At 51.7% G+C, this 17,609-nt stretch overlaps 1 protein-coding gene across 11 annotated transcripts in view; it reads left to right on the top strand.

Annotated features, from left to right (window-relative positions):
- The window catches only part of Cacna1b (calcium voltage-gated channel subunit alpha1 B), a 155,354-nt gene that overhangs the window by 123,376 nt on the left and 14,369 nt on the right, over positions 1-17,609 (top strand). For 10 of the 11 annotated variants that reach the window (XM_075985330.1, XM_075985327.1, XM_075985324.1 and 7 more), the window contains 7 exons: positions 1,374-1,490; positions 1,860-1,925; positions 3,126-3,217; positions 4,338-4,482; positions 6,612-6,739; positions 13,214-13,310; positions 15,881-15,989. In XM_075985330.1, coding sequence (XP_075841445.1) covers positions 1,374-1,490; positions 1,860-1,925; positions 3,126-3,217; positions 4,338-4,482; positions 6,612-6,739; positions 13,214-13,310; positions 15,881-15,989 — 754 coding nt within the window. The remainder of the gene's footprint in view (positions 1-1,373; positions 1,491-1,859; positions 1,926-3,125; positions 3,218-4,337; positions 4,483-6,611; positions 6,740-13,213; positions 13,311-15,880; positions 15,990-17,609) is intronic. The other variant, XM_075985332.1, reaches the window with a different exon arrangement.

Genomic DNA, 17,609 nt, shown 5'->3' with positions numbered 1-17,609 from the left:
AGTGAGAATCTTTCCTCATTGCGAGCTAGGAGTCTGCCAGCTGTGTCATCTTTCAGGGTCATGCCCTGAGGTGATATTTGCCCCATTGCTGATCTGGACATAGTTTGGGGCCCCTCCGTGTCCACAGACCCTTCTGTATAGTGTCTGAAATCAGTGCTGCTTCTAAGGCACCCACATCCTGCCCAGAATCACCGTCAAGGTGACTATACCTCACCCCTTGCACGAACAGTCCAGAAACATTGTTACTCTGGTTGAGAGCCATACAAATCCGTTCCCAAGAGTGGAAGCAACAGACAAGGCAGATGTCCATTGGAAGTCGGCATGAAAGCCATCCCCTCCCCCCCCCCCCCCCGCACCGAGATGGGCAGCCCTGGAGCATCATCTCAGCCGGTCCCTGCTTTCGTGTCTGCATGTACTGTCCTGCTCTTCTGTCTCATTCAACATTTGTCTCCTCTTTCCTTTTCATTCGTTACTGAATCTTGACAACACAAATGTGTATGAGCCTGAGCTGCTTGCATATTGAAAACTGCCAAACGGTAGGAAGTTGCTTTCAGGCGATAGCATAGGCGCCTGGTGTCTACATAGGCAGACAACACCTGGCTGCGCAGGTGCGCTGTCAGTGCACGGATACCGCCACAGATCCAGAGCCCTGACAAGGCCTGTCAGTAACCCAAGGTGCCCAGGGTCAGGTAATCTTTAGAGTCTGGGGCTTAATGGTTTATTATTTTCGTGTGCTTGGTTTTGAACCCTTGGTTGAGGGAGCAATGCCCAATGTCCTGGGTTCTCTAGAACAGAGGTCTGAGTGTGGGTAGCACAGATAGCGTCTGTGGTAACAACAGCAGTGGCCATTCCTGCCCCTTATGATAATGTCTACTAACATCTGGACCAGTCCCAGAGAAGCCAGCTAGTGGTTCAGACAGGCAAGACCTTTCCTGATTGAGTCCAGAAGGGAAGATTGACTGCTAAGCTCAGGCAGGGGTCACTTCAGGAATGCCCTTGGGAGAATACCTGGGCGGTTTGGCAGTGTTCTAGGAGAGGTTGCCAATATTCGAGGCTCATAGGTGATCTCCCAGCACTACCTGGCAGAAGGGGGGGACATTGGAGAGTTTTTCTTTATGTCCTTTACTGTTGGGGAACTGCCCTAGTGTGAAGGGATTTTCTCTGACTTGAGAACTGACTTACGGTGACAAGCTTTTCTTAAGGAAGGATGTCTGTGCAGCCAGTTGCTGCTTAGGCTAAAGCAATGGTTTCCTTTTCATTTCTTTTAACCACGTTTCTTTGGGGGTCACAGGGACCTGGGGAAGGGTTGTAGGATGGACGCAGCCTGTCTGCCCTTTTGGAGAGAGATTCCAAACAATGCTTCTTCTTTGCAGAACAACTTCATCAACTTGAGCTTCCTCCGCCTCTTCCGAGCGGCCCGGCTGATCAAACTGCTTCGCCAGGGCTACACCATCCGCATCCTGCTGTGGACCTTCGTCCAGTCATTTAAGGTAAAGCAGGGCTCCGGTAAGGGCTGGACAGCTCCCTTGGGCAGTTTCTGTTTCTCTTCCTTTGCCATGCTTCCTCTCCCCCACCCAGAGTGGAGCTTCCTCTAGAAGGCTGAGCGAGGGCAGGGCATAAGTGCCTCTTCGGCATCTGCTCTCCTAGTGCAGATCCCTAAAGACCTTCTGAGTGAGCAATAGGTTATTCCCTAACACCCATACAACTCTGAGCTAGGTTTGTGCTCTCAGGTCACAGACAAGCAGACAGGGCCACTTGCTGCTGGAAGGGCTCAGTGGTCAATGGGGTGGAGTTGGGCCAGGCTGAGGTGTGTGTAGCCTCAGGGATGCCCTGGAGCTGATGTGCTCATGTGTCTCCAGGCGCTGCCCTACGTGTGCCTCCTCATTGCCATGCTGTTCTTCATCTACGCCATCATCGGCATGCAGGTGGGTGCCACCTGCCCAGATTGGATTGGACACAGGGCTCCTGTCTGCCGGGTGAAAGGGATATGGGCCACTGCCATTAAATGATGATAATACAATGAAGCGATTGTTAACTGTGAACCAGATACTGGTGTAAGCATTGAATTCAGCCCCAGAAGCGCTGCGTTGTGGCAGAGGAAACCAGGACAGCACAGGCTGGGCTCACAGCCACCCATTTTGCTCACTCCCGTTTCCCTGGGAAGCCATACTTTGGTGCTTTTGAAAGTGAGGTCCACCAGGGGTTAGGATGTCCATCCAGGCACTTTTAGATTAGTCACCAGCATCTGACTGGTGGCTCCGTGCTGTCCAGCAGCCAGTTAAAGGTCAGATGTTACTGATGAAATCCTTCCCAGAGTGTAAGCAGAACCCCCCTCCCACCAGATCATTGAACTCAACAATAACTTGGTTTTTCTTTATTTTGTCAAAGAATACTGCTGTGCTAATTCTTCATGGCAAAAGAACATTCAGAAGATTTAAATCAGCATCCTAACTGTAAATGTGGCCACTTCTGAACAGTGTAGACAGGAGGTGCCAAAGCCTTGAGCTTTATGAATTCTAAGACTCTTATTTCAGACTGCAGTTTTCTCAGTTTAAAGCTTTCCTGAGATTTGATGCTATTTAAAACAAACATGTACATTTTTTTTGTTGCTTTTGTCTGTGGTTGTCCAATAACGTGTGTTTCTCTGATCTTTGTGGAACGATGATAGTTCATAGACTTTCACTTAGTCTGGGTATTAGGCTTAGCTTGTCTCCTGACTCATCTGCATTTCTTATCCTGGAAGCAGTCTGTTAGATTGCCCATTGTGCTGTTTGCACAGGAGATCCCAAAGAGCATTCCCCAAGCTGTTACCAACCTAATTATAGTTTTAGACTAGAGAGTGACCTAAAAGGCTTCCTTCCTAGTCAGAGCGGAGCCCAAGCCCCATGTATCCAGGCTACTCAGACTTGCATCCGTGGGTAGACTCCGAGCCCCAGCCGCGTGCACAGAGCTGAGGGATGAGTGTGCTCCACCCAAAGGTTGTCTGTTTGGGACCTGCGGTAGTCCCAGGCGACCCCATCTCTTGTGCTTCCCTTAGAGTTGCATGCACACTTTCTCTCACCCCATCTAGTGAGTATAGCTCCCAAAATCCAGCGCCGATATTCTGTTATTTTTCTCCATTTCAGGTTTTTGGAAACATTGCCCTTGATGACGACACCAGTATCAACCGACACAACAACTTCCGAACATTTCTGCAAGCCTTGATGCTGTTGTTCAGGTGCGCTGTTGTTCAGGTAGACAGGATCAGTTCCATTCATGGGGACCATGTCCCTTCCAGAACCAAAATAATGCCACTTCTGTCGAGTGGTCCTTCCAGTTCTTTTACTTTCTATTTATTTTTTCCAAAGGGCTCTTGTCTGCCTCCTATTGATAGAAAAGAAGTACCCGGGGGAGGGATCCTGTGGCCCCTGTGCCAACCTAACCTGTAGCGCTGCTCCCCAGTGAGAGCCAAAAGGTGTCTGGAGACGGTACAGTGTGGGCGGGCAGCAGGTGCTTGGCAAGGTCCCCTTGGACCCGATCACTGTACTGGCAGCACCTGCATCAATGGATAAAAGAGAAACAGGACTCCCAGGGAGTTTTCAGCTACTTAGAGAGAGGAGCCAGCTCCACCAAACTGGTGGTCTGAATGTGCCTTCACTCTCTGCCCTTCTCCCATTGCTCTCACTGGAACCACAGTGGCCCAGTCTCCTGGGTGCCTTCAGAAAAGTAGCAGGCGACACTCAGGGGCCAGAGCAAGAGGCCCATCTGCATGAGCTCTAGTGCTGTAGACACCCCCAGTCTTCCTCAGAAGTGTTCTGAGGCTTGAAGTAGGAGGAAGGTGTGAGATACCTCTCTGCCTCTTACAGTCTTTTATCGGCCATCTCTGGCTCTAGACTGAGGAAATGGGCTACACCCCCACCCTGCTGGGACCCTGCGAGACAGTGGGAGGCCACTCCGGCATTCTTGCTCAGAGCTGATAAAGGGGAACAGTGGTCTTCCTGATGGCAGGCTGGTGGCTGAACGCAGAAAGTGGCCGCTAGACTGGCCACAGAGTTAAAGGGTGACGAGGATGAGGAAGACAGAGTTTCAAAAGTCAGGAGCGTGCTGGAGCATGTTGTGTGCACACGGGAGTGAGTGTGCACAGCAGGCAAGCTCCCGGTGCATAGGCCACTTCCAGGGCTTTCTCAGTTGGCGGTCGGTTTGGAAATCTGTCATCCGGGCTCTGCACTTGTACAAAACCTCATAAGAGGAGGTTCCCTCTACCCCCTGTCCCAATGGCTCTGCCACCCAGGCTCTGGGCTTGCTGGACAGCTCCCCCTGGGCCTGCCTTTGTGTGCTTACCACTCTGTCCTTCTCAGGAGTGCCACTGGGGAGGCCTGGCATGAGATCATGCTGTCTTGTCTGGGCAACCGGGCCTGCGATCCCCATGCCAACGCCAGCGAGTGTGGGAGTGACTTTGCCTACTTTTATTTCGTCTCCTTCATCTTCCTTTGTTCCTTCCTGGTAAGTCCTTTCCTTGGACCACGTTTGTCTGTCTCAGGCCATCACTTTGTTGGGTCCTGAGTTTGATCAAGTCCACATTATACGCTAGTCCCATGCTAAAAGCCTGTGTGCGCTGTGGCAATGGAGTTCATTGAGGCAGGGTGCCTGGGTTGCTGAGTAAGTAACTCTAGGATTAGATGTAAAAGGTTGGTGACCTGGTCCTTAGGCATGGGGAACCCCAGGAACCTTGAACAGTAAGGGATGGAGCTGCAGAATGAGTGGAGAGACAGTGGCCAAGAGGAGGTTGAGAGATTTGGGGAGGGCTCATCTACAACTTGAAGGTAGAGCTGATTGAAGAAGAGAAAAGAAAGCCACGCTCTGGAATTTTCTAAGCACTAAGTGTGGGCCCTCCCTCTGATGGACGCATGCAGCTCTGCCAGCGTAGGTTAGAAGGCAGGAGAGACAGGGCACAGATCTCAGAGCGGGATATGTGAATGAGTTAGCCCCGTGTCGAGGTGGCAGTGTAGCTGAACTGTGCCTTCTGTGTCCACGACGCACAGCCCAGCAGCTCGTGTGTGGGACTTCAGCAGCACGAATCTCCTGAGTGCCTGTTAGAAGTGCAGAGCCCTTAGGCTAGGAAAATGGCTCAGGCGGTAAAGCGCCTGCCATCCAAGCAGGAGGACCTGAGTTCCTCAGCACCTATGTGAGAGCGGTACATAACCCCAGTGCTGAGAGGAGCGCAGTGCGGAGCTGACTGGGTCACTGAAGCTCGTTACATAGTCAGAGCAGCAGAGTTGGTGACCTCCAGGTTCACGGAGAGGCTCTGTTTTAAAAAGTAAGATGGATAACTGATTAAGAAAGACATGTGATGTGTCTGGACACACAGTGCCCACACATGGGAACAGAAGCAAATACATACAGCTTATGAATATACATATATGTGCCCAGGGTCCACACCAGAAAACAGGAGCATCTACACACAATATACACATATATCCACGGAGGAGAGGAGAAGTACCGGGCTCTGCCTCAGGCTTACTATAGCTCTGGAGAAAGGATCCAGAAATCTGAGCTTTTTCCTTAAAAATAAAAGACATCCTTATTTTTGTTTTTGCACATGCACATCTCACTGTGTCTAAGTGTGTCCAGAAAGGCCAGAAGAGGGTATTATATTCCCTGGAGGGTCACAGGCAGTTGTGAGCCACCTATATGGATGTGGTAAACCTAACTCCAGATGTTCTAACTGCGAGTCATTTCTCCAGCCTCCTCCCCTTTCATGTGTGTGTGTTTATGTATGTGTTTCTGTGAGTGTGTGCATGCGTGTGTAGGGGTGCATATGCATGTGGAAGCCAGAGGTTCATGCCAGGTATCTTCCTCAATTTGCTCTCTACCTTATTTTTTTGAAACAGGGCCCCTGCTGAACCTAGAATGCATCCATCAGTTGGCTTTGCCGGCTGTTGCATGAGCTTCACTAGTGCTGGGTTACAGATGTGCCCCTCTGTGCCTGGCAGAATGCTTGCCTAGCATTCACAAAACCCTGGGTTTGATCCCCAGCACGGCATAAACTGGGTGTGGTGGGCACGCACCGATAATTCCAGTACCCAGAAGGTGGAGGATCAGAAAAGTAAGGTCATCTTCTGCTGTATAGCAGGCTCTAGCCAGCCTAGACTTGGCACAAAGCAATAGTAATCAAAACAGTGTTGTTGACGTAAGGATAGCTGGATAAGCCAGTCAAAGAAAGTCAATAACCTAGAAATTTCCTAACACTGTGGCTCTTGGTTTTAATGTCTATCTATTGTTTCAGATGACTGGCAGGCTTATTGAACACGCTGCAGGGGCCGCATGGGAGTACCGGGCAGTAAAACAGTGCCGCCTGGAGTCCGGCCAGGTCATTTTTTGACAGCAGCACTTGTAGGGAAATGATTTTCTGTCTTTTAGTCTTTCTGTCTTTTCAGGAGTAAAAATTGGGGTTTCTGGGGTTAAGAATCCCCAAGACTGAGGAGACCCTGGAAGTCCCAGTGCAAGGAGGCCTTACCAATAAGAGTGGCCTCTACTCCCAGAGGGCTCCTCTGCGCAGCTGTGGGCAGAGCTGGAGGGCGGGTAAGAAGGGCCACTGGATCATGTGCCACCTCTTCTCCTTCTCCCTGCAGATGCTGAACCTCTTTGTTGCTGTGATCATGGACAATTTTGAGTACCTCACGCGGGACTCTTCCATCCTAGGGCCTCACCACCTAGATGAATTCATTCGAGTCTGGGCTGAGTACGACCCAGCTGCGTGGTGAGTGAGCACCAGCGCTCTATGGTCCTCAGGGCTGTCATTACCTGTGGCTCTCCAGACAGGGCCAGGGTGGACTTAGACAGCCCCATGTGCATGTCCCCCTCAGGTGTTGGTCTGAGGCCTAGGGACTTAACCCGGTTCCGCATATGGTAGCAATGGTCCCCCTTTCGGAACACGTTCCTCTTTGACCCCATGCCTTGGTGCAACTCTGGGACAGAGACACAGTCTTTGAGACCCTCAGTATGCTCCTCAGGAGAGTGCCTATGCCTGGGGGTCAGGGACATTTCCAGGGCTCTTTGCACAGAAGTGTCCTGCCTTCTCCCAAGGCTTGTGTGATGGACATGTGATCCAGTGCGGGAGGGCGAAGAGACAAATGTGGAGGAGACCTGTGTAACAATCAGGGCTGGAGAGCAAATGTCACGTGTGGGTTTTGCTGCTGCTGACGTTTGAAGTATTGGTGACTGAGCCCAGAGACGTGTGCTAGTTGGGCTGGCACTGTGCCAACTCTACCCTACCGTCCATAATGTGGGCTTTAAATATTTCTCTAGATGGACTTGGGTTTTCCTCTCTGCCATTTCTTTTGGAGACAGGAGCCTGTGTATGTCTGTTCCTAGCCCTAATTACATGTTGTAGGTTGCTAGGTGGAGCTTTATTAAAACCAGAGGAACTGGGAAGGTCTTATTATGTTTCTGCTCCTTTAATCAACGCAGGAAACAGTTACTATGCTACGCAAGTTAGGTGTGATTTGTTTCTAGACAGCAAGGGCCTCACGGAGTGGTTTGGGTTCAAAAGTCAAAGTTGTTTGGCGCCGGGTTCCACAGAGAGCCCTGAAACATTCTGCCGTATGCATCTCTCATGCCAGAGACCGTACTCAGGAAGGCAGGCAAGCAGGACACCAGGGGCTCTCCATCTGTGTGTGTGTGTTCATCCCTTCGCCTGCCTGGCCCTGAATACTCTGAGCGCTCATTTCATTTACTCGTGCACCCCTTCATCTTCTCTCACCTGTTTCCTTGTTCACTTCTTCACTGTGTTAATGACTTTTTTGGTTCTGTGATTGTATCTATCTATCTCACAAAAAACCAACTTAAGGAAGAAAATCTATTTTGGCTTATAGGTTTTTGTTTGTTTGCTTGCTTGCTTTTGTTTTGTGAGACAGGGTTTCTCTGTATAGCCCTTGGCTGTCCTGGAACTCTCTCTGTAGACCAGGCTGGCCTCAAACTCACAGAGATCCACCTGCCTCTGCTTCCCGAGTGCTAGGATTAAAGGTGTGTGCCACCACAGTCTGGCTAGTTTGGGCTCATAGTTTAAGAAGTGATAAACCTAGCACGGAGGGAAGGCATAGTGGCGGGAGCCTGAGACAGCTGGTCACAGTCATAGATGGATGCTGAGGTTCAGCTCCCGTTTTTCTTTTCCTTCAGTCTGGGACCCCAGCCCTTGGAATGATCTCCCCTACATTTAGACTGGAGCTTCCCATCTCAATCCAACCTAGACATTCTTTCACAGAGAGACGGCTCAGAGGCTCGTCCCTTGGGCGATTCTTGATCCCGTCCCGCTGACGCTCAGCATTGACCGTCATACCCACACGTTCACTTGCTCAGTCATTTCTTTCTTAACTGCTCATCACGTATTCTCTTCTTCAGTCACTCAAGTGGTGATCGCTGAGGCTCTTCCCTATAAGACAGGCTATAGAGAAAGAGGCTGCAGGAGCTGACTGATGGCGAGATACAGGCCTCTTGTCTCATTTACCGTGACTGTTCAAGAACTGTGCTGGGAATGAACAGTTTTCTCTGAATGAATAAGCGTTCACTTCCTATGCCCTAGGGATGGACGAGAAAACTGCAGCTGTAGGCAGTTCCCCGCCTGCCCTGGCCTGCCTGTCATAGGTCTGTGTTCAGCATTTTCTATGGGAGAGTCAGATGACCGATGATAGTCAGGGTCCTCGTGGAGAGCCTGGAGGAGGTGGTTAGGCTGGGCATGCTCAGGTGTCTGATTAAGACCCTGGAGGATGTTTAGGTTTCTGGTGGAGAGCTAGAAGATACGATCAGACTACTGGCCAGAGTCCCGCTTCCCAAGGAGCCCTTGGATTCTGCCCCCTCTTCCCTAACTTGATGCTCAGCACAGGAGTGCTCAGTCCACCCAGAGGACTTGAGGGATAGCTGGACTTTCTTCTGCTGGGCTAGAAGATTCCTGTTGCCCCTATTTGCCTCTCCTCAGAGGCTCGTCCCTTGGGCGATTCTTGATCCCGTCCCGCTGACGCTCAGCATTGACCGTCATACCCACATATGGACAAGAAGACTATGGTTGTATTCAATTCCTCACCTGCCCCTGTCTGCCTCTCACAGGGTGCTTTCTGGGGTGCTTCATGAAGCTGTAGTCCTAGAAGTTTCACAGCATTGGTTAGGAGCCTGGGACTCAGGTCTCTTCTGTTGGGGCTATTTGGACTGACAACATTTCCATGTATATTTTCCATTTATATGAGAAATCTTCAGTTTTTACATAGGCCAGAGGCAGCAGAACCATTTGTTGTTGTTATTGCATTTGTACTTGATCAGTTTTTTACTTCGCAGAGGCTTCTCATCTCTGATATATTCATATGCTTTCCCTACAATGTCCAAGACCCTTACTGAGATGCATAGGCCCAGGGATATTACATTGGTTCTGTGGTTAGGTATGTTACTGGCGTGGGGTGCCATGGAGACACTAGACCTTGGCATGAAAAGGCAGGACAGGCTCCAACTGCAGAAGTGCTCCTTGGCACTCCCCAGTGAGCCTGACTATGACCTGAAGAGTCACTGCTGTTTCTGGGATGTCTTCCCAAGAGGAATATGTGCTGCAGAAAACAGATGTTCTGTACAGTGCACTCTGCACTGAAGGCCAGCTGCAAAGGAGCAGCATCCCCAGTTCCTACCATTGGTTGTAACCAAGAGAGGGAGTTATGTTCACAGCAGCACTTAGTGAACGGACATGGCCCGAGTACAGCCGTGCACAGTAGACTTCAGTCTGTTTCCTAAGTCAAGAGCTGGGGAACCTGGGGTCCTGCAAGTAACGGGCAAGTTAAAGAGATGGCCAAACACAAGCCTTGAGGCAGAGGTAACACATGGCCAGAAGACAGGATCAGGCAACCCAAAGTACAAGTACACCAGTGAGCACTGAGGTTGATGCTGGTTCCCCTCCACACTACTCCAGAAGCTGAGACTTGACGGTGCACCCAAACAGGTTAGAGCTGGACCCTACATCTGAACAGGGTCACTGCACACCTGGCAGGTGGCTGTCTTTATTTCCCAAGCAACCACATGATGTTTCTCATCATCTGAGAAAAACTTTGAAACCACACACAAACAGTCAAATTTTCTAACATTTGTGTATGTGTATGCACAAGCACAGCTGTGTGTGAACATGTGCATGTGTGTTTATGTTAAGGAACCTATGTGCCCTATGCATGTGCACAAAAATATGTACATACATGATGCACACATAGGCACATTCATGCATACAAACATGTTTTGTGTATCCATGTAAGTTTATCTCTGTGTATGTGTGTGAGAGACTGTTTATGCATACACATCTATGTATGTATGGTAAGTATACATGTATGTTATGTGCATCTGTAAGTCATTACATGTATGTATGTATGTGTGTACACGTTAGGGTGTTTATGTGTCATTTGTGCGCTGTGTGAGCTTACACATGTTGTGGGATACTAGAAAGGCATGGCGCTCCTGGGAGCTGTGGATGCCTTTCTCCAGCCTCCCTGTTGTGGCTTCAACACAGCGTGTTGAGGCGTGGAGACTCAAAATGACAATGACAGTCACATATTCACCCATCTGTTCAGTAAGCATTTCCTCAGCATCTGCTGTGTCCTGGTCCGGGTCCCAAAGATGAAACCGTAAGCAAGGCTGTGTGATGGGTTAGTCGTGTGGCCACAGCTGGAGGCCAGGATGTTGCGGGGGAGGGAGAGGTCATGTGGCATGGGAACTGTACCAAAGGAGGCGAGCGGAAGAGGAACTGAGTTCTAGGTTGCTGGGTGGGCACAGATGTGAGGGGCGAGCGGGGTGGACGATGCGAGGCTCGAGCGAGTACTAAAAGCAGAGAGAGTGAGATTGAAATAGTGTTAAACGGGGTAACTTTGCCTTTTTTTTTCTTGGTAGACAGTGGGGGAGCTTTTGAATATTTTTGGGAAAATACCCAGAAATAGCAGGATTAACAGAGTCATGCCACATGATGCTGCTGTCATATTACATACTTGGTGGAATGGCCCCCATTGCCATTGTCCCTGGGGTCCAGCAAGATTAGCAAATAAGGGGTAGACACAGAACTGGGTGTGGTTTGATGCTGATTGAACTAAGAGGGTAGAAACAGAGGAGAAAGGGGGTCAGTGCTGGCCATATTCCAGGGGACCCCAGTGTGTCCAGGGAGATGGGGGCAATCTAGAGGTATTTAGATGTGCACTTCTGCGCAGGGTTTCTGCATCTGAGAAATGGGTGGGGCATGTCATGGTAGTGAGAGCAAAGGTCAGAAGGAGGAGCCCTGTGGAAAAGGGCTCAGGCATTGGGGAGCTGAAAGAGGGGATTAGACAGCAAGTGCAATGATAAGCGTGGCACAGGGTGCAAAGCGGGGCTCATGGGGGTGCCGCGGGCGTAGACAGCATGTTATTCTGAGTGTTTCCTGGCCTCATTCACTGTAGGGATTATCTTGGGGCTGCCACTTTCCGGGGAGCACTGGACTCCAGGTCCCACTAGGAAGTACTGTCTACCTACTCTCACCTCCACCTCACAGCTCATCTTCCATTGCAGACTGGGTGGGTCGGTGGGACGGGCTCCATCATGCCTTGTTGCCATAACCTGTGACATTTCCTTTCCAGTTGCCGGATTCATTATAAGGATATGTACAGTTTGTTGCGTTGTATTGCGCCACCCGTTGGCTTAGGAAAGAACTGCCCTCGTAGGTTGGCCTACAAGGTTTGCAACTTCAGAGCCTCCATCTGACATACTTCCCTGCCCGAATCGCAAACACTGCACACACTCCCTGCCTGACTCGGGAATGACAACACCTCACCTTCTCTTTCCTCTGTCCTGCCCTGCCCTGCATTCCAGCATCCTGGATACTGTGGTTCCCTGTCTTATCTCCCCAACCCATCCAGCTGGCTGGAGGCAGGCAGCCTTCGAGACAGTGCCCAAGGAGTTTTCCGACCTGGCTAGGCTGAGTCTAGCAGGCCCAGCTGACTGGGTGTGGGGAGTGGGGCTGGGGGTTGTGGGTGAGACAGGTCCTGCCTTTACCAAAGCAACAGCCATCACACCCAGCATTCCTGCAGGCTCTTATGAATGGGCTGCTGGTCAGACAGGCCAGAGGCTGCGAGCCCAGAGGAGAAGTATGGATGTGGTGCAAATAAACAAGGAGCAGGGGCCCTTGTGGGCCAGAGAGGCTTTCAGGTCCCAGGGGGAAGAGAGAGAGGGGACAAGAAAGAGGAGCCCTCCTGCGTCGCTTCTGGATTGATGTGCTCAGCTCAGGGAGAAAAGCCCTGGCCTGGAACTGGGAGCGGAGGGCAGGGTCTGGGCAGATCTGCCCTCTGGAGAAAGGCTGGACTCTGCTGTGTCTCTGAGACCCCGAGCCCACAGGCAGGTGCCCTGGGGTAGAGGGAAGCCCCAGCCTCTCGACTTGGGAAGATGCTTCACCAGCCCCAAGATGCTCCCCTGAGTCCCCAACCGTGGGTTCCAGGCCCCACAAGGGGCACATCCAACCTGTTGGTCCCAACCCGTGCTGTCAGAGGCACCAGTGGCGCCAGGCCACAGCTTACTCAGCTCCTCCCTTCCTGCGGTCTCCTTCCCACCCAGCCCTGACCTCAGCAGCAGCCCTGCCCTGGGCTGGCCTCGGGCGTCTCTGGGCTTGGAGCTGACTTGCCCGGTCTTAAGTTTAGTCCCCTAAGAGCTCCGGGGCTCCTTCTCTGGTTTTCTAGTCTGTCGTAGCTCTTTCTCCACTTTAGCCTCTGGCCTTACTTGGAAGCAGATCTGAGCTGCCCACTGAGGCAGGTGTCGCTGTTGTGGCTCTCAGTGGCAGCCGTCCCGGCCCCACACAGCCTGGCCAGTGCTTCCTGCATGGTGAAACAGTTCTCTCTGATTTGGCCTTGTCTGCGGTTCTAAAAGAGTAAAGTCAGAAATTTATAACCCAAAGCCGCCCCGATGCAGCCCTCCCTCAACCCCTCCATGTTCATTAGCTCAGACGTCACCCCTGCCCGCTGCCCTGCACTGGGCTGCTATGAGGAGGTGAGGCTGGGGGTGGGGGCAAGCAAGGGTCAAGTCAAGCAGAGACTCCCTCATTTTACTTGTTTTGATTTGGGGCGTTTACCCGACACTTTGGTTAACTGAATCTGTTTTCTTGTCTGCTTCCTCCCCTGCCCGCTCCCTGCTCTACCCCTCCTGCCGTGTGCCTCTCCTGTGGACCACCCCACTATGCCTGGCCTCTGGAACGGGTTTCCAGTGGGCGCATCAGTTACAATGACATGTTTGAGATGCTGAAACACATGTCCCCACCTCTGGGGTTGGGGAAGAAATGCCCGGCTCGAGTTGCATACAAGGTAGACCTTGACCCTGCACTGACCCTGCACCCAACCCAGGGCCCTCTGTGCTAGGCTGGGCCCGCCTGGGCCTTGCTCAGCCCGCAGAGCACTCATGGGCTCCCCCTGCTTTTTCAGGGTTTGTCTGGCTGTGTGGCTGTACCTGGCTGCCTTACCGCTGCTCCCATACCACCCTGAAACCCATTGCTCCCATCCCAGATAGCGGGACGTGTCTCTGCACTAACCCCAACACCCCACCCGGCTTCCCCATCACTGATATCCTTGAGAAGCTCAGGACGACAGAGCCAGAGTCAACTCCACCCTGCCCCACCCTTTCTCCTTCCCTTCCTTTGCCTTCCCAAGAATGAGAAGACAAACCAATGCTTTTTGGACAGAGGGTGCTTTATTCTGGGCTTGGGACTACCCGGCTGCCCTGTCCCCTGTGCTCCCATCATGGGCGGTCATCAAGTCTGCAGGGTCAGGCCTTGGGGGATACACAGGGCGGTGGAGCCTCTGCCGCTCACCTCTTTCCCTGCCCTTCTACCCCTGCTAAGCTCAGCCTTGTAGGGATGTCTGCCCAGCTGCAGTCTCCAAGGGCTTCCTAAGCTTCCTAGCGGGAAGGGGTGCCTTGATGTTGGAAAGGAATGGGTGTTCAGACACCCTCGGGTGAGGGTCCCAGCTTGGGAAGGTCAGGAGTCACGAGGAAGGAAGTGAGCAAGGACACCTCCAGGCCTCCTTCCTGGCCCAGTCACAAGCTTCTTCCGCCTGCAGTGCTACCTTCAGCACCCCCAGTCCCTACTGCTCCCCAGTAAACAGCGCACCCTGTGTTTGCCTCTGTCTGAGAGAGCTTTCCGCCAGAGCCTCCCTCTTTGGTTCACCGTCCTCTGTCCGTATTCTGTCTCTGTACCCCATCCTGGGTTTATGTCTGCCACGTCATTCAGTGTAGTCTGTGGGGACCAACCAGCTCTCCCACCACTCACAGATGCCTCTGGGTTCTTCCTGCCTTTATCCGCCCCCAACTAGCATGCGTGTTGAAAGCGCAGAGGCCCTGCATGCATGCATGTCTCTATCCACAGGAGGGAGAGCTCTGTTCCTATGACACCCGGTCAGGCAGAAAGGCAGGCATGAAGGCTTGTGCTGCCCTTTCTAGCCGTGCCTACGGATCCCGAGGTGCAGGGTATGACCAGACCAAGGGAGGCTTCTGGGTAGGTTGCAGGTGGCTTGGGGCAAGATGGGAGGGCCCGAGAGAGGCTTGGAGTACCATTTCTGGACCTTATTTACCCTGGTCTTGCCACTCTGCTTCTCTGAGGTTCTTTCTCTGCCCTCCATGACTAGGGGCAAACCAGTGGGAAGTGGGAGCATTATCAGCGTAACCCTTGGTGTCCTGGACAGATCTCCCCCTCTCAGAAATAGTCTGCTTGCTCTTCTCTCATTCCCATCCTAACCCCCCTCCCTGGAAGAGGAATTCCCTGGCCTCTCACACTGCCATCGGTGCTGGTCTGCAGGGATGCCATGCTCTGGGAAGCAGTTTTTCCTGGTGTGTAACATACATGACATGTGAGGTCCTGGTCCTGTAATTGGATGTGCCCAGTGGGGCTTTGCCAGCATTCGTAGGACAAGAGCCTACCTCCTGTTTTCTGTGCTCCTGTGCCCCCTGTGTTTACAACAAAGATACAGAACTTGGCGACAAGGTACTAGGGGCTGGGCTTTGTGGCCCTCCCCCAAAGAAGAGTGCTTGCCCCAGGGAGGAGCTCCTGTCTCTGGTTTTCTTCCTGTATAGAGGACACAGTGGGGTACAGTAGTCCTGGGGTGCTTCTTGGCCAAGAGAGTGCTCCTCAGATGCCCGAGTCCTCCTCAAGGGCCCAGATGTTCTCAAAGCCAGAGACTCTTGCAGCTGCCGAGTTGCCCCAGAGGACTGATTCAGACACCCTGTGTTAAGGTGTTTTGTCTCTGAAACCCGAGAAAGGAAAGGGAGCTAGCCACACAGATGGGAGCAGAATAAGCCTGAGACCGTATGCACCCCTCCGCTCTGGCCCCTGGAAGGTCTGTTAAGACCTATGATAGTGTTTCTCTTCAAGTGTTTCTTTCCGGCCCATTAGTGTGGTTAAAACTTGAGTTAAGTGAGTTTCTCTCTTGAGGCGTGCCCCACCGGGACTGGACCTCAGAGAGGCCTTTTGGCTGCCGCTCCTAGATGATCCAGTTGCAGATAGAAGAGGACAGGTAAGCAAAGTCATAGGACAGGGTCCCATCTGTTCTTTAGGCTGTCCCAGGGAGTAGCGCTCTGTCTTGGATCCCCCACCCTTTTGGCATTCACAGGCAGTGGGCAGGAGCCAGGGTCCTGGCCCAGCCTCTGCTTTAGCTTTTACTTGGATCTCTGCTCTTCTCTAGCCAGGAGAATCTCAGCTCAGATGAGAGTGGGGTCCGGGAGGAGAGAATGCTGGCAAAACTTCCACCAACCCAGCCTTCTTGGACCAGGCACCTGCCGGGACCCCTCTCAGGAAGCCAAGCCAAGCTCCAGAGCCCAGACACTAACTGTAGGGTGGGAGTGAGCCTGCCATGCTTGGCCCTGATCTGCCCCTACTCATCCCCAGCGCCTGGTTCGCATGAACATGCCCATATCCAATGAGGACATGACGGTGCACTTCACCTCCACGCTGATGGCCCTCATCCGGACAGCGCTGGAGATCAAGCTTGCCCCAGGTGAGTGGGGGGCCCTGGGGAAGGGAGGGCACTGGCCAGCCTATCCTTGGGCACTGTGACTTCCTGTTTCATAACAGAACAACACCCACACTAAAGTGATGTACTTCACGTAAGAAGGAGGATAAAGGAACGGGCTCTGTCTGGGCACAACTGGATAGATTTTCCTGCTCTGCTAGGCGCTGTCTACCTTGAAGATTTCCTTAGCACTACAATGACCTCATAATTAGGGAAGAACCAGCATAGAGAACTGCAATCCCTTGTTCTAGATCATTCCGTCCAGCAGTGATAGCCTGCCCCCATCGTGTAATAGGGAGCCTGTACCATCTTCCCCTTCCCCTCTACTAGAGGGACCCTCCACCCCATCACTCTCCCACAGCTTAGCCTCTTCTGTTGTGAGGAGTGGAAGCCCAGCCTCCTTTGTACTCCAGGTCCCATCTTCTCTCAACATCTCCCTAAGGATGTTACCCATGGTTTCATTCTCTGCTGCTTGTGTCAATATGTGAGCACACACTTATCGCTGCTTTCTTTAAAAAGGTTTCTCCCTTACCCCTCTGTTGATGTTCCTCTTTTATTTCTTTTAGATTTATTTATTCACTATGTATACAGTGTTCTGCTTGCATGTGTGCCTGCAGGCCAGAAGAGGGCACCAGATCTCATTACAGATGGTTGTGAGCCACCATGTGGTTGCTGGGAATTGAACTCAGGTCCTCCAGAAGAACAACCAGTGCTTTTAACCTCTGTGCCATCTCTCCAGCCCCCATGTTCCTTTTTTCTTTCCTCATAGGAACCGGCTACTTGAGAGCCTAGTCTGCTGATTTCTCTTCTCCAGTTTTCATTTGAGCAGCAGCCTTTCTTGGAGTTTAGTCCAATGTTGTTTTTTTGGATCTGTCTTTGGCTTCTCTGGTCCAACATCTTTGAACTGTGGGTGCCTCAGAGCCCTTTCTTGCTGTTGCCACCTTGCCCAATCCTTGTGCATATATTGCATCCTAATCTTGTATTTTCCGTCCAGACAAGAGTAGCATAAGTTATTCCATCTTCACTCAGAGGCTCTGTAGGAACTTTCCCACTGACTTGTCTAGCTAGACCTTGGTTCCAGGTCCTTCCGCATTCTTCCCTGTCTCCATCCTGGAGAACTCTGTTCTGTGTTCCCTGTTAAAACCTTGGAGTTACCCTTATTCTGTCATTTTTCTAATTTACATCTCCATGCTGACTTCAAAACCACCCAGCATATAGTCACCTCTCTGCCTTGGCCCACTCTGTGCAGTGCTCTTGCCTTCAGTCTGCCAGAGTTTCCAGGCTAAAATCATAACAAGAATGTAGACAAACCTCCAGCTAGACCAATCAAGAAGAAAGATGCAGATAACAGAAGTAAAGAGTGGGCCAGGGTGGTGGTAGTGCTCACCTTTAATCCCAGCATTCAGGAGGCAGAGGCGGGCGGATCTCTGTGAGTTCAAGGCTATCATGGTCTACAGAGTGAGTTCCAGGACAGCCAAGGCTGTTACTTCGAGAAACGCTATCAAGAAAAAAGGAAGGAAGGAAGGAAGGAAGGAAGGAAGGAAGGAAGGAAGGAAGGAAGGAAGGAAGGAAAAGAAAAGAAAGAAAAGAGGCAGATGGCTTTGT

This window comes from Microtus pennsylvanicus, chromosome 9, assembly GCF_037038515.1.
Source record: "Microtus pennsylvanicus isolate mMicPen1 chromosome 9, mMicPen1.hap1, whole genome shotgun sequence".
In the NCBI taxonomy this organism is placed as follows: domain Eukaryota; kingdom Metazoa; phylum Chordata; class Mammalia; order Rodentia; family Cricetidae; genus Microtus; species Microtus pennsylvanicus.
Note: the sequence above shows the minus strand (reverse complement) of the source record. Positions and strands in the feature narration are given on the sequence as shown.